This window comes from Misgurnus anguillicaudatus, unplaced genomic scaffold, assembly GCF_027580225.2.
Source record: "Misgurnus anguillicaudatus unplaced genomic scaffold, ASM2758022v2 HiC_scaffold_28, whole genome shotgun sequence".
In the NCBI taxonomy this organism is placed as follows: Eukaryota; Metazoa; Chordata; class Actinopteri; order Cypriniformes; family Cobitidae; genus Misgurnus; species Misgurnus anguillicaudatus.
Genome location: NW_027395278.1, coordinates 5,149,880 through 5,173,417, shown reverse-complemented (window position 1 = coordinate 5,173,417; position 23,538 = coordinate 5,149,880). Strand labels below are relative to the sequence as shown.

At 36.9% G+C, this 23,538-nt stretch overlaps 1 protein-coding gene across 1 annotated transcript in view; it reads right to left on the bottom strand.

Moving 5' to 3' along the window:
- The window catches only part of LOC141362546 (protein O-mannosyl-transferase TMEM260-like), a 64,420-nt gene extending 55,149 nt beyond the window's left edge, over nt 1-9,271 (bottom strand). Inside the window, exons 1-3 of the mRNA XM_073864785.1 lie at nt 8,778-9,271; nt 4,164-4,195; nt 210-361 (exon numbers count right to left, since the gene is read on the bottom strand). Coding sequence (XP_073720886.1) covers nt 210-361; nt 4,164-4,195; nt 8,778-8,883 — 290 coding nt within the window. The 5' untranslated portion in view covers nt 8,884-9,271. The remainder of the gene's footprint in view (nt 1-209; nt 362-4,163; nt 4,196-8,777) is intronic.
- Nucleotides 9,272-23,538: the final 14,267 nt, after the last annotated feature.

Genomic DNA, 23,538 nt, shown 5'->3' with positions numbered 1-23,538 from the left:
CCAGAAAAGATTATTTTGGGTCATAAACCAAAATATTAGCTCCTTGAATATTATTTAGAGTTGAGTTAACTATATAGTTTCTACAACTCATCAGTCCTGCTGTAATGTACCTTAAATAAGTGACAGTCACACTAACTTTTGGTTTTGATGTATTTCTAAGCTTACCAGGCTTTGGTCACCTTTTTTAAAGTCTGAGAAAGCTATCTCACCTGCAGACAGTGAAGCAGAGGGCACCGCTAGCCCCAGCACCAAAAACAGCACACAGGACATTGATAGTGTGTGCCGGAGAACTGAAGGGTAGCAGTGAAAGCATCAGAGAAGAGATCACAGTAAAGAGGGGGTATCCTGGAGGATGGGCCACCTGGGGAAAACAGACATGTAAACTCACACAACATTCAGAAATAAAGATAACAGCAACAAAATCCAGTAAACCCCTCTACACACACACACACACACACACACACACACACACACACACACACACACACACACACACACACACACTCATCACCTTACAGTTCAGCTTTCAAAGGCAGGTCTTACATTTATGGGTTACAGTTTCACACTGTCCCTCTCCTCCCTAAAAGCCTGATCTGCCGTCTCCTTGCCTTCCCAGCAATTAGGCACTCAGTCCCCTTAGGAGCGATAAGGACTGGAGCTATTAAAGACTGTCTCATTCATACAGGCCTGATAACACACACAGGCACAGCAGGCTGAGAAACGCTGTGCTTTGGAGTGAAGAACAAGGAAACGGGTTGTCTGTGGTGTGGATTGAAAACTCGGTGGACAAGCGGTCGTGTAAAAGCCAGCGTGAGTTCAAGATCAAAGACGACGAGAGGGTCCCTCCATACAATTTCATAAGGCTGGCCATGCCAATCAGTTTACTGAAGAAAACTGTGATAAAAGAGTAAACAGCATTGAGGAGTAACCACTCTTTTTAGAAGTGTAACTTTAATTGTGTTTCGAAATTACAGTATAGTCTCGCTTTTTACGCATATACAGTGCATGTCACACAAGTTTTGTCATTAGAATAGTATGCACGCACTATATGCCCACCAACAGATTTTTGTAAAGACACATACTTTGTATGCGTAGATCGCGCATCTGTGAAAATATCTAAGTGGGATAAGAGATAGATCGACTACGAAATAAACAGCCACAAACTTGACATTGCAATAGGTTCAAGTGTTCTCAGAGAGTGCTTTACTTCCTTGTTTCCTCCGAAAAATCGTATCCTTACGACAAAAGCATGCTCGGGCAAAGATTGAGAAAATCTAGTGTAAGCCTATGGGGGAGTGAGGACATTCGGGCTCGGTTCAGAGCAACTGTGCACCCTTAAAAATTCTTACAGTTACCTACATTTTAAAAAAGCCGTCTTGCCTGTAGTAGATCTACTTACAAGTAGCTTGTAGATTTGGACATTACAATTTCAAAGTAGCTTCCCGAACACTGATATCCATCTATCCACCTTTTTCTCCAATGCGGAAGTAAGTGATGTGATGTATTTCTTTTCCGGTGCATGACTTCCGGTTCAATAGCCAACCGGTAAAAAACAGTGTAGTGAGAGCACGCAAAAACATGATTTAAACAGTTAATATTTACTACACCTGCCATGTATGAACCAGTGTGAGGATAAAATTGAGAAGTGGCTTGATATATGAAGATATATTCAATCATTTCGTGTTGTTGATCGGAGGTGACGGGTCTTCAATGCGCAAATATAAAAGCACAGAGACATACCAGTATCTTTACAATGGGAAAGTCAGTTGAGAGTTTGTACATGGAATTTACAAAGACTTTGTGTTTTTAACTTTCAGGGGCTGATTTAAAATGTCACAACTGTCCCTCTGGTGTGAAGTTTTTTTAAACTGCAATTTTTAATGGATTTGTGTCAGGAACGGAGGTGGATGAACCCAAGTGCAGACAGCTCTCAACTCAAAAGACTTTTATTAATAAACAAAAACTCCCTCGAGGGGGTAAACAAGACAAGAATTAAATTAAATAAAAGACATGGCAAAAACAAGACAAGACTCCTGACGTGTTACACAAATACATACAATGATACCACAAAGACAAGAGACACAATGGCATTAAAATAGGGAAACTAATTAGGGGACAATAACAAACAGGTGAGGAAACTAATCATACATAATTAGAAAACAGGAGGGTAAGGTTAAGAATAAAGACAGGAGAGCACGTGCCACACATAACACATAGGTCACGTGACTCTCCACACAAACACAGAACACATATACAGGGGTGTCAGGATCCTGGCACCAAACAAGACTAAATACATTTAATAACATTTGGGATCCTGACAATTTGTTTATGGCGACACGTCAAGCTTCATGAGGTCCGACACAGTCAGCAGTATCTTTCTCATTCAACACATTGTAAGTTATTTGAACAAACCATAATAAACACATTAAACTACTACATGAGTATTGTTTTTGTTTTATGAAAATATTATTAAATCGCTCCTTACACGCTAGGTGGAGACATGAGCTTACTTTTTAAAGTATTTGCTTTTTCATTTAAAACATAACAAAAGTACACACAAACACATTACAAACTATTATAAACATTAACTAAGCAGATTATGTCGTATATATTCTGTACTGTAATCGCATTTTTGTAATAATATATAAATAAATCAGCTAAATCAGCATATTTTTATCAGCATATTAGTTGTTTTTAAACAATTATTGTATTTATTGTGTACTGGTAGTTTCTATGAAAGGTTTTACTGGATGGATTTGTGAATACAGATCACGAGTGCATGTGCGCCAGATACACATTCAGTTCTTGTGCATGGATTATGGTTAAAACAAATGTTTTGTAGAGATTTACTGCGTTTGTATTAGCTATTATGGCAACCCCTAACTGTACAAATTATGTCGTTCTTTCCTGGACTTCATAATAAACATTAAATAGCTAGTCAAAATGGCACACTTGTGTCCTTCGCAATAGACTACCATTAGCTTTAGTGGCTCACCGGAAGTCATAAACAGGAAAGCTCAAAGATAACAGCGCCCACATTTACGTCAAGAAACAGGTGGATACATTCTAAAAAATGCTGGGTTATTTCAACCTTTGGTTGTGTAAAATATGGAAAAACCAAAAGATAGGTTTAAATGTACCCTTAGTAACATAATTTAAACTAATATCTGGGTTTGTCAAACTAAGAGTTCATAAATCCATAATTGTTTAGATAACAAAAATAAAGGTGTGAGAAAAACACACAGCATAAAGACAACAAGCATGTGAGGTCAAGGCAGAAAAAGAGAAGAGTCTATGGAGGAAAGACGGAGAAAGGGCAAAAGAAAAGAAAGAGACAGTACAGTAAACAGATGGCAAGGTCGGGAAGGTCACATTTAGAAGTGCCAGCAAGGTGGAAATAAAGATGCTTGTTGACGTGTACACGGCCTGTGACGACTACATTGGGACTGCCTGCACTGGAGCCATGTGACATCGACACAGCATGGAAAGAAGCGTTGATGCGGCATTGACTTGTGTGGCAAAAGGCATAAAACACAGCTGCAAGGCAGTAGGGGGCAGTCCTGCTATGAGGAGTTTAAAGGAGAACAGATCCACGACTCCAGGGAGCAAGAAGGGAGGGCCACCGGCCTGCGGCCCAGAGAGAGCCCTCCGACCCTGGGGAGAGCCGCCAGAAAGGCAGGCCACACGGACAGAGGGACGGATTACTGGCATAGCGACACCACCACAGCCTCCCTAAAAGGATCGTGGCGGCGTAATAAACTTTATTAAATAATAAAACTTATTATAACTGTTAACCCGATTTAGTTCATTCTTTGCGGCTTACATACGCGCACACACGCGTGCACAAAAAGGAGAGGGGTTGAGTATAATAGGCCTTATACCGTACATAAGGCAAAGCTTACAAAAGCATCGCCTAACCATTCAGTCTAATTGGATTTGAAGAACAGGGTTGCAAATTATAGCATTCTCTAGTCCTAACTTAGTAAAAAAAAGAGAGGATAAAAAACCTGTGGCCTTAAAAGAGTGAATTAATCACACACACACACACACACACACACACACACACACACACACACACACACCCTCCCCATACTTAATTAAACTTTCTTAATGCTTATAAGAGTTAATGAGTGGATTGATGAAACAATGCAGCTAATGCTTACCCCCAGCTCACATGCAGCAGTCATCAACTCTCCTGTGGTAGAGAAACAGAGAGGGAAATTAATGTAAACCCAATAATTATTATTAAGAGACAAGTCCTGAAAGTTTTCCCAAATCAAATACTTGCACTGGGTTTTGCATTAATTTGCCCGGATCAAAACCTGCACAATTTTCCCAGTGTGACATTTTCTAAGCGACACGCTCATTCTCTTGCATCACGCAAGCGTCCCCTGATCCCCGAGCAGACAGATGCGCACATACACAAGCAAATCTGTTCGCTCTTCCTGTATTTTGTGACGCGAGGTGCTTGCAGAGAGCGAAGAATCTCTATATAGCGTATACAGGCATACAATGTCTGCAAGTTCAGCCACCTTACATCCTTAATGCTCCCAGTAAAACTCCATGAGGGACTGTATAATGTGACACAACACACAGTACTAAATGAAGCTAAAAAGTAAACACTGGAGCGTCTTATATTTACATTATAAATTATATTTAAAACCATAAAAACTTGTACAGTATGCAACTTTATGCACATAAGGTCATGTAATGCAAAATGTTGGCTAGCTTCTAAGTGACAGATGCATTTGCAACAAGGCACCAAAAAAAAGTTTGGTTAGACATGAAGCCTTTTTGGGTTATGACCCACCAGAGAAGAGCAAAACCGGAACATTCACTTCAGATATACCATTTATATTCAGATATTCCACCTTTTCCAGGCCTGAATGTTAATGTAAAACAATCTCTGATATTTAGAGGTTTTCAATGACCATGCCCACCCAGTTCATTACAGTATTTAGGGCTGTCACAATGATTAAAAAATCATCTCATTGCGATTGTTTGACCTCATCGCGATGATTTCAGATCACCGCAATGATTGCATATCTCTCTAAAAAACACAAGGGGGAGCTGCAGCGCCTGTATAAATGAGACTGTTTCTGATTTAAAGAAATGCTGCAAAACTTTGATAAGCAGTATGAACTGCCAGGTAAAACAAACATTTCCACAACAGCAATTTCAAATTTGGGGAAGTCAAGGATGCTATTCTTAAAGGGACACTTCACCCATTTGCATAAAGCTTTGTAAAGTTAGAACCCCAGTCATGTTTTTGAATGGTCATGCATAATTTTCTCAGTTGCCGCTGAGACAGGAAAAATACAGATTTCAGTGTTGCATTTCCTTCTTTCAATGATGTAAAAATCATCATTTTGCATCATTGAAAGAAGGAAGTCCAATATTTTTGGTGAGGGAGTGAGACTACAAACACCCCTTTTCTCGGTCAAATAGGCACCAAATTCTAAATGTATGTTACATTTCGACTACAAATATGACACACTTTCAATAAAGATTAATGTTTCTACGGGTGAAATGCTCCTTTAAGGATCTGTAAGCAATTTTTTTACATGTGGTGGTAGTACTAATATGACCTTAGTAGGATTGGCTGGGTGATTCTCACGAAATTAGACTTATGAGGTGTCATAAAACATTTTGATAAAAAAGTAAATGCAAATTAAGAGTATCAAAATACAGTTACAAACATCTCTTTATGTACTATTTTGCACATGATTTTAAATGACATCATACAAACCAATTTTGTTGTTTTTTCCACATTTAAGGGGAACGTTTTTATTACCGCAATGTGTCCATGACTGGATTTGGGTTCTTTGACATGGAAATATTTATAATTAGAAAATCTAAAAAAAAAAGCTTCAGTGCATGTTAAAGGAACAGTATGTAGGATTGTGGTTAAAACTGGTACTGCAATCACAAAACTTGTGGCTAAAACTGGTACTGCAATCTCACAACTGGTGGCTTATACACAAAATGACAACATAAACATCAGTTGAGGGCTGCAACTCAACTTTTTAAATGACAATATCCTGGCCGGACCACTGTTGAAAATGATTTCTTAATGTCTAGTGATATATCAGGCCCATTTTATGATTAATTAATATAAATTTCTTACATACTGTTCCTTTAAACATTTACAGTAAAGAAACATGTGGTATTTGGTGATCATTGGTAAATGTAGAGACGATAATAAGGAATAAATTTGTCAAAGACCAATTTTCTCATCCTCCACAATAATTTTCAATCATTGTTTAAGCCCTCAAGGAACTAACATTGTAAAAAATATTTGTTGGAAGGGACATAATTGACTGTGACACTCAAGATAAGCAGTTCTTTTTTTTTCCAGATAAAAGTTAACACTTTGTTTGTCATAGTACCTAGACAACTTTTTATTTCTCATTACCGAAACTTGAGTTTGTAAATGCATATATTTAATGTAATATCATGTTGCGGTAATGATCATTTTTTATAATGGTCTAAAAATGTAAATAACTCTATAGGAAATATTTTTAAATCCTCTAAAAATAATGATTATAGTAAGTTCAGACCTTAATCTTAAAAAAAATTGGCTTCAAGGGCTTTTAAAAATTCTGATGCTGGACACCTTCTAAATCTGGATTTCGTGAGAATCACCCGGCTACTATTTAAGGCCTGTTCTGGTATAGTCAGTTTATTTTAATTGCAATTTTATTTTAAGTTATTTTTCAGACACTTTATTTCTTATGAAGAATTTTCAGTTTTTGAAAGATATATTCATTAAATAATTACTTTGAAATATGTGTTATGTGTATTAATATTTACTGCCAGGTAAACCTTGCAAAATATTTAATTTAAATAATTAGAACAATGTGTGAAAAAGTTTTCATAAACAAACAAAAAATGTATGAAAATTACATGTCAAAGCAATAAAACAGACAATTTATTGTCATAATCGTCAAAATTTATTAGACAAGTAACCGTCAGCCAAATTTCATAATTGTGCCAGCCCTAACAGTATTTATAAAGAAAACATATGAAATTAAAAACAAGAAAGGGTGGTAAAAGGGTAACAGATTCTCAGACTTTCCAAAAGTGATGTTGTTGTGATTTTTTTTTTCTCCAAAATCTACAAACAATAAATATGCACATAAACTGCAGTTCAGAGATCAGTGGATAATAAAGTCAATTCAGCTAGTAATGCTGAATGTTTCAGTCCTGTTGTATAAATCTGAGCAATGCTGCCTGATGCAATACTTGTCTAAACAGTGTAAAATCCCATAAACTGCTCTATGATGCAATACAAAATACATTCAGTGCATCAAAACATTTCTGAAATCGTTAGCTGGCACTTCCAGCGTATCACTAGCGGTCGTCTGTTTTGGTTGTCACGCTGGAAGTCGTCTATCTGAAGGTGCAGACCCCTCACATTTCAGCGCCTGAATTTTCTTTGCTTTCGCTGTCCTATTTAGAACCGAAATAAATACACACTCACTGAGGCCAGGTCTACCACATTTCAAATCTCCCTGTAATCAAATGTTATACCTCAAAATTTCATTTATTGCACTGCAGTGCTGTGTCTAGAGCTGAAAGCAGGGCCCAGGCCCTAGGAGGGGCCGCTAAACAGAGAAAAAGGCTCAAACGAAACTGAGCACAGGACAGCAACGACGGAGCCAAGTGCCTTTTTGATAGCACACCATCGCGGTCTTCTCCCCATCATAATCCCCCCTCATTTCCACACTCGCATTCCTAGACAACAGCGGTCCCGCGGGGCGCCCGATCAGTCTCTCCGGGGCGCAGCACACCTAAAGGGATTAAGACTGCGAGACGGAGACCTGGAGAATTTCTGCCGAGCATTCAGCTGGCATATCATGGCAGCATCCTGCAATGTCCCTAAATGCCACGCTTAAGGGCCTGGCTGTTTTTTCCTCTGTAAGCCCCGAACCAGCTTCTTGCCCCCCTAAAGCCTCCAAAAGCCACCTTGCCTGCACAGATGTGGCAAAATCGAACAGCGACTGCTTGTTTGCACACCCCCAGAAGAAAAACTGTTCACATTATTAATCAGGCTGATTAAAGAGGGACATTTTAAAAGCACTGTTTATGTATATTTCTGTATTTGCACTATACATCAGCCTGCATTGTCATGCAACCAGCATGCTTGCATACACTTAAGTTGCTGAAAAGGTTAAAACTTTGCATGATTAAACAAACCAGAGGAATAAAGTGCTATAATTTGTTATTTAAAAGAAAACGTCATTAAAGACTATAATGTTTAAAGTAAGAAAAAGGGTTTGACACTAAGAAAAAACTGAAGTGAAAAAAAAAACCTGAAGAATGTTAATAGAAGCTAGTGGTCCAAACTGGCTAGATCTATATAGGCAACATACCCTCTAAATATGTACTGTATAGTGGTATTATACAGTTTCCATTGTTACAAAATTACAAAAAAGTCAAATCCATGGATAGATCATATTTCCTGATGCTCAAGCTATTTGCATTACAAAAAGGTTGTTATCCTGATTATATGGACATTAACATTAAATGTTGTGTTTGTTAACATTACATTAGTACATGCATTAGTTAGCATGAACTAGCATATTAAAAGTGTTATTATATGTGTCATAACCATAACAGGCTATGTGGCATTTAAAAAATTGAAGGATTAAACAAAGAACATCTCAATAGGTCTTATACAGTATGATAGATTTTTATGATAGCAATATTGTGCTTCTTTGTGATAGGCTGCATGTGACGTAACCACAAACACAAGTGATGGAGTGAAGTCGTACCTGAGTCTCCACCGGGCACAGTACGGGGAGCACAGGGAACATACAGCGCTAAAACACCGGCAACTGTAGCTCCTGTCAGCGTCCATGTCAACCGGTCCGACGACATTTCAGACGTGTTTCTTTATTTGCGTTTCTTTATACGTTACATGGTTATTCCGCGTGACTCGAGATCCATTTGTTTCGCGTAACGTTAACTTACTTAAGTAAATCGACAGAAGCCAACATGCTGCATACTAATAAACGTAAGATATCGCGGTAAGGATTTAAAATAACAGCTGTGTAGTTCAAGTTACCCGGGTCCCTTGTTGCAGCGTTTATTAATGTTGAAAGCAATGCAAATACAGCAGCAGCATTCGCGCCAAACGAATCGTTCAAAGAATTACATCGTTTAAAAAGAAGCGATCTCAATAAGTAAGCAGTTTTTCATTCGAGTACACTTGCATTGGCACTGTTGATTGAGACGTCCACCAGGACTTGTGTGATTTACTTCCTGGTTGGGCGTGGTTTATAGAGCGTTTGCAAGATTTGCCATAGTAACTTAAAACCAAAACGCACAGGTTAGGGTTTAATTTAAATATTTGAGAAACTTTCAGATTTTGTCAGCCATTTTGTCTATTTTCCTTTTTTGGACAATTTGTTGACAATTTTATTAAAGTAGCAGTACTGTAGTTATTAGTAGTTCATAAGAAACCTTACGTGTGTACTGTGTGAGTGGCTTCCGTAGTTTTTTTTTACTTGCAGTCACATTACTGCAATAATCATGACAACATACAAAATAGAAAATATATCAGACAAAACAAAAACATAAATAACAAATACATAGAACATACAAAAACTATAAATAATAAAAGAAAAGAAAATAAGGACATAAGATCATCATACAAATAACGTGAGTGGCTACAGTAGTACTAGAGTAGTCTATTAAACAACAATGCACTATCTGGATATTTCTAGCCTATTTTACTAACTGAATGGATATCTTTTACAAAATATGCATTTGTGATTGAACCAAGACACATCACTTTTATTTTGAAATCTGAATCTAAATCAGACCCTCCTTACCCCCAAAAAAGTCCAGAACGAGACCATTTGTTCATTAAATTAACATAAACACAGTTAATGATAATTTATTGCAACATGTGTTTAACCCTAAAAAAGTCCCTTGGGGTCAATCTTACCCCCAAGCCACTTTTCTTTAGTTAAAAAACATGGTTCCTTTCATCACAGTGGAATAAGATTTTGTGACTTTTCCAGATTATCTGTCAAGATATCTGTCAAAAACTGGCCTTGATTCGGTCGTTCTAAAGGGGTGTAAATGACCCCAAATGAAATAAATGGGAAATGCAAAAAAAAAAAAAAAAAACATTTTTTCCCTTTTATTTGTCAAAAAAAATCAATGCATCCAGAATAAAAAATGTAACACAGAAAGGTAGGCCTGGTACAGTGGTACTAGAGCAAAAATGCATTATAGAAAAGACATGCTCAATCACACACACACACACAAACAGACACACACAAAGATATGACTGCCAAAGAGAGTACTTCTTACAGAATTTGGCAAAAAAACAGCCACAAATGCAAAACAAAGATGTAAAATGCTCACACAGGTGTGTGCACGCAAACACACACACACACACACACACACATGCGCGCACATACACACACACACACACACACAAAGACACAGTAAAACTTACACACACATAAAGACACAGACACACACAGAAAGGCAAAGTCACACACAGACACAAACACACATTCAGGCAAATTTCTGTGGCATTTTGTAAAAACAGACATTTCAAAATGCATCAAAAACTACAAAAAAGTCTACTCTTTAAAATAATATAAATTTTTAATGTCGTTTCTAATGTTTATATATACATAAATTCTTAAATAGTGATGTTGAGCAGTTGGCCACATCCAATAAAATGAATGGGTCTCTATGGGCATCTGCTGGTCAAAATGATTATTTCCTAAACTGTAATTCTTTTATGTTTTTTTCTAAACACCACATGGCCGAATTCAACACATAACATCTAGATCAATATCTAAAAACAATTTAAATCAAATTTAGATCGTAATTTATGTGAATTTTTCCTAAAAATTTATATTTTTCAGGCAAGCTAATGGTGTAGTTGAGGAATTGAGTGGTAAACAGGTACAAAAGTACTTAATCTCCCAAGACACAGCATTAATGTATAGATGGGAAGTTAAACAAAAAAATTATATATTATTTGTATCATTAAAATAGTATATATTTTTTACAATCACTCTTTTAATCTCTGGGGTCATTTTTACCCCCAAGGAACTCTAAAATATACAGGAAAATAGAGGCTTATGAGGGTTAAAACACTTAAAAATAAAACTTTAAGGGGCGGTTTCCTGGACATGTTTTATCCTGGTTCCAGATTAACTGGGGGACACTATACTGTCAAAAAGCACCGTCCTTTGGATGAGACGTTAAACCTAGGTCCTGACTCTCTGTGGTCATTAAAAATCCAAGAATGTCTTTCGAAAAAGAGTAGGAGTGTGCCCCGGCATCCTGGCCAAACTTGCTCATTGGCCTATAAATCATCCCCTCATATCCTATTTGGTCTTCTCTCCACTTATAAGCTGGTGTGTGGTGGGCATTCTGGTACAATATGGCTGCCGTCGCATCTTCCAGGTGGATGCTGCACATTGGGGGTGGTTGAGAAGATTCCCATGTTTCATATGTAAAGCGCTGCAGAAAAGCGCCATATAAATGTAACAAATTATTATTATTTATTATTAATTATAATTAATTATTATTTCAAAGCAATTGATGAATTAGTTTCCGCAACTTTCACACGCTCGCAAAGTGAAACGAAAATAAAATAGGAGGAAACCAGCCACTTTAATCAATAAAAGCCTAAAGACTGCACCAAACACTGTGGGTTCGTACTAGAAGTCAGGACCAATGAAGAAACATTGTGCTCGGTACATCACACATAATATCATTATCAGGCGAAGAGTATGCAGTCTTTTGTGGCTGTTTGAACACATTCGACCACATTAGCGTCTACACCACAAAACCTGAATGTGGTCGAAAGTGGACGAGCTCTAAACTTTTCACATCCCGTTTACATATTTAGCATCGTCCATTGGTGAACCCTTCGACCAAAATGCATCTTAATACCAGGTGTAAACAGTGCCATAAAGGTTCACAGGATGTGTGATGAATTGACATAAAACCGTCCATCACCAATATTCACATCAGCTTAACTACAATTAACTAGAAAGGTTCACTCTGGTGGAAATTGGAAGATGTGGATGAAGTATAAAGACATCTCTGGGTCTTTTGAGTGAAGAAGTTGGTGAGCAGAAAGGTTACCCTCATAAAAATGTCATGCTAGACTGATCATTAATCCTTCTCTATCTAAAGTGAGTCTGATCCTTGACTAAAATAAAAACTCTGAGAAGCAGAGAGATGTCTCAGCACCTCAGAGTTCCTAATCCCCCACGCTCCCCTTCATACTACCATCCTACTGTCTAATCACTGTTTAAACCACCTACCTGAAATACACATTCTCTTCTTTCCGACATGCACACAAATCTCTTTCCTCAGAGTGAAATATCTGCATTTCTTTTCAGAATTACCGTTAGGAAAATATATAGAAAAAAGGAAATATATCATACATGCACATAGACATTTGCAATATAGAATTTGGGTGTCAACAAAAGTAACTTCTTTGCATTACTGAGCATAATTTGCATTGTTAGCAGGTTGCACAGAATACGAGTCATTGGTGGTATGAGCAAATACAGTACAAATACAGTAACACATTTAAAGTGCTAAATGTAAATTTTAAATCAAAATACTAAGATTAAAACAGAGTCAATTACAGTATTCATATTTAGGTTTAAATGTTAAAGGAAAACACCACCGTTTTTCAATATTTTACTATGCTCTTACCTCAACTTAGATGAATTAATACATACCTATCTTTTATCAATGCGTGCACTTAATCTTTGTACAGCGCTTCTTGAATGTGTTAGCATTTAGCCTAGCCCCATTCATTCCTATGGCTCCAAACTAAAGTTTTATTTTGTGCCACCATACTCGTGTAACTATTCATGTAACAGTCTTTAAATAGGGAAAACATGGAAGTGTTTGGTGGCTTCTAAATTCATCCCTGTTTGGAGCCATAAGAATGAATGGGGCAAGGCGAAATGCTAACACATTCACGACGCGCTGTACAACGATTAAAAGTGCACGCATTGAAAAAAGATAGGTATGTATTAATTTGTCTATGTCGAGGTAAGAACATAGTTAAATATTGAAAAACTGTGTTTTCCTTTAAGGGAGAATATTGTAACTTAAATATGTACTAAATTATAACTCTACAGGGTGGTTTCCCGGACAGGGATTAGAATAGTCCTAGACTACAATAAATGTAAGAGCTGTCCAAACTTGAAACAACTTGCACTGACATATCTTAACATATATCAGTGCCAATGTATTGTCCTAAGATGCACACCAGTATTGTTTTTTTGTAAGTTTGTTTGTAATAATTACTTAAATGCCTATTATAACTGACGCCTAGTCCTGGATCAATCTTAACCTTGTCCAGAAAACAAGGTTTTTAATGTGTTGTCCCTGAAATAACATACCTTCTGTGTTATTATTCATTGTGCCGCCCCCCATGGTCCTGTGACGTTAGATCAGAAATGTCTTGTCTGCAAGTGTTCATTTATCACAAAATAGAGTAACGTGAGTAACCAACTCATTTAAAGGAACAGTATGTAGGATTGTGGCCAAAACTGGTATTGCAATCACAAAACTTGTGGCTAAAACTGGTACTGCAATCACACAACTGGTGGCCAATACACAAAATGACAACATAAACATCAGTTGAGGGCTGCAACTCCACTTTTTAAATGACAATATCCTGGCCAGACCACTGTTATGAGTGACATAAGTATTTGAAATGAAAATGATTTCTTAATGTCTAGTGACATATCTGGGCCATTTTATGATTAATTGATATAAATTTCTTACATACTGTTCCTTTAAATTTCACTAATTGTAACAGCGTTACTTGATTTAAAAAAAATACTTCGTTACATGTTTATTACCGCTAAAAGTAGTGGAATTACAGTAACAGAATTAATTGTAACACGTTACTCCCATCACTGTTTTTAACACAACTTGTGTTGTCCCTTTCATTTATTAGTAACTGCGTTACTTGATTTAAACAAAATACTTTGTTACATGTTTATTACCGCTAAAAGTAGTGGAATTACAGTAACAGAATTAATTGTAACGCGTTACTCCCATCACTGTTTTTAACACAACTTGTGTTGTCCCTTTCATTTATTAGTAACTGCGTAACTGCGTTACTTGATTTAAACAAAATGCTTTGTTACATGTTTATTACCGCTAAAAGTAGTGGAATTACAGTAACAGAATTAATTGTAACGCGTTACTCCCATCACTGTTTTAACACAACTTGTGTTGCCCCTTTCATTTATTAGTAACTGCGTAACTTGATTTAAAAAAATACTTTGTTACATGTTTATTATCGCTAAAAGTAGTGGAATTACAGTAACAGAATTAATTGTAACGCGTTACTCCCATCACTGTTTTTAACACAACTTGTGTTTTCCCTTTCATTTATTAGTAACTGTGTAACTGCGTTACTTGATTTAAAAAGAAAAAATACTTCGTTACATGTTTATTACCGCTAAAAGTAGTGGAATTACAGTAACAAAAATAATTGTAACGCGTTACTCCCATCAGTGTTTTTAACACAACTTGTGTTGTCCCTTTCATTTATTAGTAACTGCGTGACTTGATTTAAAAAAAAACTTTGTTACATGTTTATTACCACTAAAAGTAGTGGAATTACAGTAACAGAATTAATTATAACGCGTTACTCCCATCACTGTTTTAACACAACTTGTGTTGTCCCTTTCATTTATTAGTAACTGCGTAACTGCGTTACTTGATTTTTAAAAAAAATACTTCGCTACATGTTTATTACCACTAAAAGTAGTAGAATTACAGTAACAGAATTCATTGTAACGCGTTACTCCCATCACTGTTTTTAACACAACTTGTGTTGTCCCTTTCATTTATTAGTAACTGCGTAACTTGATTTAAAAAAATACTTTGTTACATGTTTATTATCGCTAAAAGTAGTGGAATTACAGTAACAGAATTAATTGTAACGCGTTACTCCCATCACTGTTTTTAACACAACTTGTGTTGTCCCTTTCATTTATTAGTAACTGCGTAACTGCGTTACTTGATTTAAAGAAAATGCTTTGTTACATGTTTATTACCGCTAAAAGTAGTGGAATTACAGTAACAGAATTAATTGTAACGCGTTACTCCCATCACTGTTTTTAACACAACTTGTGTTGTCCCTTTCATTTATTAGTAACTGCGTAACTGCGTTACTTGATTTAAAAAGAAAAAATACTTCGTTACATGTTTATTACCGCTAAAAGTAGTTGAATTACAGTAACAGAATTAATTGTAATGCGTTACTCCCATCACTGTTTTTAACACAACTTGTGTTGTCCCTTTCATTTATTAGTAACTGCGTAACTGTGTTACTTGATTTAAAGAAAATGCTTTGTTACATGTTTATTACCGCTAAAAGTAGTGGAATTACAGTAACAGAATTAATTGTAACGCGTTACTCCCATCACTGTTTTTAACACAACTTGTGTTGTCCCTTTCATTTATTGGTAACTGCGTAACTTGATTTAAAAAAATACTTTGTTACATGTTTATTATCGCTAAAAGTAGTGGAATTACAGTAACAGAATTAATTGTAACGCGTTACTCCCATCACTGTTTTTAACACAACTTGTGTTGTCCCTTTCATTTATTAGTAACTGCGTAACTATGTTACTTGATTTAAAGAAAATACTTTGTTACATGTTTATTACCGCTAAAAGTAGTGGAATTACAGTAACAGAATTAATTGTAACACTTTACTCCCATCACTGTTTTTAACACAATTGTGTTGTCCCTTTTTATTTATTAGTAACTGCGTAACTGCGTTACTTGATTTAAACAAAATGCTTTGTTACATGTTTATTACCGCTAAAAGTAGTGGAATTACAGTAACAGAATTAATTGTAACGCGTTACTCCCATCACTGTTTTTAACACAACTTGTGTTGTCCCTTTCATTTATTAGTAACTGTGTAACTGCGTTACTTGATTTAAACAAAATGCTTTGTTACATGTTTATTACCGCTAAAAGTAGTGGAATTACAGTAACAGAATTAATTGTAAGGCGTTACTCCCATTACTGTTTTAACACAACTTTTGTTGTCCCTTTCATTTATTAGTAACTGCGTTACTTGATTTAAAAAAATACTTTGTTACATGTTTATTACCGCTAAAAGTAGTGGAATTACAGTAACAGAATTAATTGTAACGCGTTACTCCCATCACTGTTTTTAACACAACTTGTGTTTTCCCTTTCATTTATTTTAACATGAAATAACGCCTTAAATGGCATGACACACACAATGTGTAAAAAATTAACACATCATTTTTTGCAGTGGACAAATGTTAAATATGTATTTTAACCCTTATTTTGTATTAGGTAGAAATGGCTGCCCACTACAGCTGATATGGCAATGACATCAGAATACAACATTTTAAAAGCAAATGAATGCTACACGATAAAGCATCACATATTAACATCTGCAAATAATTCAATCACTCAGTGCATCAAGTAGAAACTGGATTAAGTTTCCCTAAACCCCATAAATCTTCCACTCACTGCAATATGTTTCAACTAACAGCCTGTTGCTTACTGTACGCTGACAGTGTGTTTTAATCTCAACCCATATAGCAAACAAGTGGATTTTCAATAAAGCCCTTTAAAATCTGTAGAGGGAAATCCCATGATCCTCTGTGTTAGCTACACAAATATGCACAGCAAGAAAGGATTCGGTCTAAAGATTAATTGCAGTAGTAAATGCAATACTTCTGTCATCTAACGTAACCTGTGGATCAGTTGTTTGCCCCATTTATATATATTTATTTATATACTTTATATATAGCTCTATCACACAAGCTTTTCACAATTTCTGAGACAAGCATGTAATGATATGCAGTGTACTGATATCTCTGTTTCTTGACAACTAACGTGAAACAAAAAGCTAGCACTTGCATACATTGACTATTTGAGGTGGGTTTTAGACCACCTTTGTCTTCTGTTTACCTCCTTGTGGTTTACAAAGCACTTCAATTAAAATCCCAGAGATTAGGACCACTGTGATTAATATTCTGCGGTAGGGGACTTGAGTATGGAAACAACAAAAGCAAGGGCTGCATGGAATTGCCTTGAGCAGAACACCTAACGGAGCCCAATTAAACTAAGAGGATTCAATTTAACCAAAGCAACAGGAACCTAAAGATAATGCAAGTGTCTGAAATTAAAGTAGATGGTACTCTCTTGATTGTGCGTCTATCATGTTTGTTATGGCATTTTCGCAAATGCTAAAGAAAAGTTTTGGTACTGAATAGTTAGTGTACTGAGATGACATAAGGAGCATTTTAATCAATGTGCATTTTTATTTTTAAATAGGAAAGATGATTTGTTCAATAAAATCAGTCACATGAAATGGTTTTGGAGATGATTCCGATATGTAATGGAACCTAACCAGAAAAAGCTAAATGAAGCTGTTCAAGAAAAGCCCATATAAAACACAAAAAGATTTTGGCCGTGTGTCGCAGAGACAGGTAGCGAAAAGACTGCCAGCTTGAAGAAGTGCATGTGGGTGAGCGCACGTGAAACAGAGGATGTGCATAAGGGACAGTGAGACAGCACATCACAGCATGGGCTCGATGTGGGAGCAATCCAGTTACTTAAACTGATCAAGATTTAATTAACACAACGCTCTGCAATTACTCTGTAATTAAAGTCATTTGTCCTCTTGTGAAGCTAAGAGTGCCACTGCTGCCATAGAGCTGCAAATTAGAGAGGGGACACAAGGAGGGGGAAGATGAGGATGCTCGTGTTTGTGTACTAGCAGTAATAATAATTTGTTACATTTATATAGCACTTTTCTCAAAGCGCTTTATATGTGAAAGGGGGGATTCTTCTCAACCACCACCAATGTGCAGCATCCACCTGGATGAAGCGACGGCAGCCATATTGTGCCAGAATGCCCACCACACACAAGCTTGTTAGTGGAGAGAAGACAGAGTTATATCACCAAATAGTATATGAGGGGATGATTAGTAGGCCAATGTTTGGCCAGGCATTTTAATGACCACAGAGAGTCATTGCCCTGTCTATCTATCTATCTAATGTATTGGGATAGGCTTCAGCCACCATAACCCTGCAGTGGACAAGCAGGTTAAGATAATAGATGAATAAATGCTATTAAATGCATTAGTATGTTTAATGGCTTTTCATCTTAAAATGTAATTATTCACAAAACTCATGAAGCAATAAAAATGAAATATGCAACATAAACAGAAAAAGAGAAAAATTTAGCTTTGGAAATTCAGTTTAGGCCTATTAGATGTCAGAAATAAAACCTATAGGAGCAGTTTCCCAGACAGGGTTTAGGTTAAGACAGGACTAGGCCTTAGCTATATTATGGTAGTTATTATATTAAAGGCGGGGTGCACAGGGCCGGCGTCAGGGGGGGCATTCGCGGGCCGTGCCCCCCAAACAGGTTGTTGTGCCCACACCCGTCGCTAAGGACGCTTGTGCCCCCCCCCCCCCAGTATTTAAAAAAATACTGTCGTTTTAAATTATTAATGTTGCTAATTTTGTGTTGCATTAATGTTGTATTCTTTATAATTAAAACATTAAAAATACAAAAAACAATTGTGTGATTTTGTTTGATTGATGGGACTCTAGCTACACTGCAACAGCCTATCACGAGGCTACGTACGACACGTACGTGACGTAGCCTACGTCAGTGTAGCCGCTCAACAGTTACGTACTTTTTTTTAAACTGGATGAGTTTTTGCTTAGCTATACTGCTTTAAGATGGATATTATCCGCAAATGGTTAAAAGCCCAACAACAGTCTCCAAAAGACGCGCAGCAGTCAGACAGAAAGAAACTCCGGTGGCCTTGCAACCAATTTGGCGAGCTGCTCCATTGGTTTTACTTTGTTATCTGACGACGACACCAACGTAATCGCTAAAATGTACATTTATAATTGACTGACATGTTTGTCTCAACGAAAATGAACGTTCCGACAACCGCACAATGTCGCAAGCGCTCTTGGCAAACAGATGAGAGGTTTGAAAAGGACATTGACGCACACAGGCGAGAGAGTTTGGGTCTTCTCGGGTCCGTTCAGAAAAAACACATTCATTTTTAAATTACCCGAGACCCGATGCCGCTATTGTTGTACCCGACCCGTGTCCGAGGCACATGTGAAACTTTTAGACCCGAACCCGATCGGGTCTCGGGTCGGACCTCGGGTTTTCGGATCTAAGTGGACCCGTGAAGACCTCTACCGTGGAGCCCGGCCCCGGGCCTAACAGACTACTACATTCAGAAGATATGGACTTGTTCACTGCGGTGATTCAGCTTGTGCCCTCCCATGCATTTCATATGCCCCCCTTAAGACTGAGGTCTGGCGACGGGTCTGGTTGTGCCCCCTACACAGTTTTTTATTAATTTAATATATATCAAGAATAATTCAAATAAATTAAACATTGAATGTTTCATGACTTTTAATGTAATAAAATGAGGAAAATATAGTTGATATATGTTTTTTTTTTCTATTAACTCTTTCACCGCCAGCGGTTTTTAAAAAAGTTGCCAGCCAGCGCCAGCGTTTTTCATGATTTTCACCAAAGTTTAATGCCTTCCAGAAAATGTTCTTCTTCAAATATATAAACATACAATATACCAAATGAAAGAACAGACCCTTTGCTTTCAAACAAAAAAAAAAGTTTCATCCTACCTTCAGTGGTTCTTTTGTAATCAGCTTTTGAATATGGGTAGGTTTCTGCAAAAACACCACATTTTGAGCAAAAAGCAGAGTTAATTCCATTTTTGTGACGGACTTTTCATAGAGATCTCATTCAGAGCGATCTTTAAAACAAACACGGACGTGCAGCCGCTTGCCATAAGGCAATACTTCCGGGTTTAAAAAGTTGCGGAAAGTAATAGCAGTATTGCAGAAAGACGGAAAATCTCGTCATTGGCGGGGAAGCGTTTTCTCTTAATTGATGAGATATCTCGTCAATGGCGGTGAAAGAGTTAAAATAGACCAGTTTCTCTGATTGGTTGTATTGCGGCGTTGCTTCTTTACGTCTTTAGCATATTAATGTGACTTGATACTAGCAACGTTTTTTTTTTTTTTGCTGCATTTTATGGATTGTGTAAAATATGGATATTAGAACATTTAGAACGAACCAGCACCGCCTGCTCCATCTCACTTCATGCAAACACTGATTGGCTCAAACTCTGAGATTAGAGGTCGAGGCAGAATTTTCAAATACTGTTTTAAGGAAGTTTAATGTTTGCGCGCGCCGCCTTCAGCTTTTTTTAAAGGCAAGTTAGCGTTGTTTTCATTTACGTAAGCTTAAATGTGAAGTGTGGCTATAGACCGTTAACAGCATTCCGACGTGATTATGGTAATACTGAGTTGTGATCCTGCACTTTTTACGGGAAATGAGCTGACAGTCTGCACCAGTTGTATGAGTGTGTGCTTGCACTGTATTTGTTGTTTAAATGCCTTGTTTTGCAAGCCGATATGTCACTAGACATTAAGAAATCATTTTTATTTCAAATACTTATATCACTCACAACAGTGGTCCGGCCAGGATATTGTCATTTAAAAAGTGGAGTTGCAGCCCTCAACTGATGTTTATGTTGTCATTTTGTATATTGGCCACCAGTTGTGTGATTGCAGTACCAGTTTTAGCCACAAGTTTTGTGATTGCAATACCAGTTTTGGCCACAATCCTACATACTGTTCCTTTAAGTGTTGAGTTATTTCAATCCATGATTGGGTAAAATATGGATTTTCTAGGTTAATTTAAACCAATGGTTGGGTTTTTCCCAATTTACCCAACCATGAGTTGAAACAACCCAACATGTTTTAGACTGCAAACATAAGGGCGGTTTTAGACTTTAGTCTAAAATCCTTGCTTGAGGTATCCCAACTGAAAACAGCTTGCACTGACATATCTTAAAATGTATCAATGCCATTATTTTGTCTCAAGATGCACACCAGTAATATTTTTTGGTTTGTCTGTAAAAACTACCTTAATGTCCAAATCAAACTAAAGCCTAGTCCTGGTTTAATCTAACCCTGACTGGGAAACCGTCCCATAATCATTGTAACCATTTAAAGGAGCAGTCCACTTTAAAGATGGGGTCCATTGACTTTTCATATTAGGAAAAAATACTATGGTACGTCAATGGGCCCCATCTTTAAAGTGAACTACTCCTTTAATGTACTAAGTAGCTTTTGTAAACTAGTTTATAAGGTTTATTTTCATAAATCACCATGTATGACAGTTAAAAACCATGTTATTATGTGTATATTTTAAAACCTGTCGTCACGTACATGCCTACCATCAAAGAGCTTTTGAGTGAAACCGCAGTGCACCAGACTTTTGCGCCTTCGGGTCCTCGTAAACAATTTGGGATGACAACAGAAGACAAACTAAGCAGACTCATGCTGTTCTTTCGCACCGAGGCAAAGATTACGTGTAAAAACGCTATTTAAGAGACGTTTCAAAGCCGTCTTCCACTTGAAGAGGTGAGGACACTGAATACGGACCTCTCCCTACCGCACCGAAATCTTCAGACAGTAGCCATGAGCGCAACTCACTTACAGGCCGTAGATAATTAATGGGACATTTTCAGCGGCAAACAGTGACTAATTGCGCTAGACAGAAATAGCGAGGAATTAATAACATGCATCCAACACTCGCCACCATCCCCTACCGCTTCAATTTGCCGGGAGATTAAAAACGACTGCCAAGTTTACTAAATTAGGAGCGAGGGGAAACAAACACGCGTCGTGTTGTGTGTGCGTGCGCGCGCGTGTGTGTGTACAGCTTTACTATCTCTTATTTACAGGCTATGATCTGCATATCATCTCGCGGGGTCTCACGCTGGGGGAAAGAGGTAAATATCAAGCGCACCCTCCCCGCCGAAACGAAGGTGTCCTATTGATAACTTGGCGTCCAGCCTCCAGCCACCTGTGGCATATATCGCCTTGCCAGTTCATCGTGTTTTTAACAGTGAGACAAATATAGACCTACCTGTTTCCTCTGCATGAGTAATAGCCTTCCTTACAGAGATGTCTGAAACTGTACCTTGTCCGAAACCATATAATGGAATACGATTATTTCCATCATAATTTTTATATTTATAATAATATATCGTAATAACTGATCAAATGTATTTAAATATGTAACTGCTTTTCTAAAGACCTTGGAATCAGGACTGATAAACGTTTTTTATAAACCCTCAATTAAATATCCCTCTCAGACTGCATATTACATAAAAAAAATATGCTTTGGTAATAATACAGTGCCAATGCTATAGGCTACACAGATTACATGTAAGCAGTTAATTCCAATAGAAATAACCATTGTTAAAAACCATTCTGTTTGTGTAATTGTAAAGTGTGACTATTGCATAACAGATTTTTGGTGTTCCCAGGGGTCCCAAACTTTTAAGGTATTCTGAATTGTATCTTTAACAGTTTTGTGTAGATCCCATGGACTCATTGTAATGCAAAAAAATATATAAATGCTAATTAACACCTTTATAAATTAAAAAACCTATTATAACCAAGTGTACAGGTAAAAATATTTAGACTGGTTGGTTGATGGTTTATATAGCAAGATGGTCCTGTCAGTCATACAATATTACATCATACAATTTACCATATAACAAATACCATACAGGAACCACAAAAGACAAGCCGTAAGCTTCATCACAAACGCAGACATTATGTCATTTTTAATAAACCCTCTTAAATGAGGGCAAGCCAAGCAGAGATTTTCAAATGAGCTTTCTGTCACCTTTACTACGCTGACTGTCATTTGGAAAGGCAGTGCAGAGTGGGACATCTCTCCAACATCTACAGGAGGAAATGTTAATTAGCAGTCATGGCATCCCACTGATCTTCCTTTTGAAAGCAGCTAAATGGCATGCTGAAAATCTAAATCCTTTTATATGCCCTTATTTGCAGTTTGAGCGCTTATGAAAGGGACGAATATGTCATCGGTGTTTGATGGATAATGCGGCTGCCATTATTCGAAGTCCATTCACTCACCGATTTTAAACCTAAAGAAACGTGCGAGGCTTCAATATGATCGGTCGTGTGTGCAGTTGTGGTGTTTATTTAAAGAAATGTTATCTTAATTAAAAAAAATGTTCCTTCTTTATATATTTTGAGATATCTTTATGTTAAATATTTTTAAATGCAGTCACAATAGTTCAGGTTAAAGACTAAATGCAATCATTTAAAAGTAGTTTAATCTGAAAAGTGCGCAAGTAATCTGTTCTCTTTAACTGATTTCCAAAGAATTAATAAGAAACGGTTTGCCTTTAGTAAAACAATAATAAATAAATAAATACAAACGGAAATTTTTAATATTAATATTACTTCAATTATATTTAATCTTTACCCAACATTCATTAGTACGTCCGCAGCAATCCTATTCACTCAGTCAATATAAATGTTTGGTAAATATGATAACAGCTCCCTCTTGCGGCTAATAATAATTATTACATGCAGAACTTTGAGTGAATCCTTGACATCTGAGGA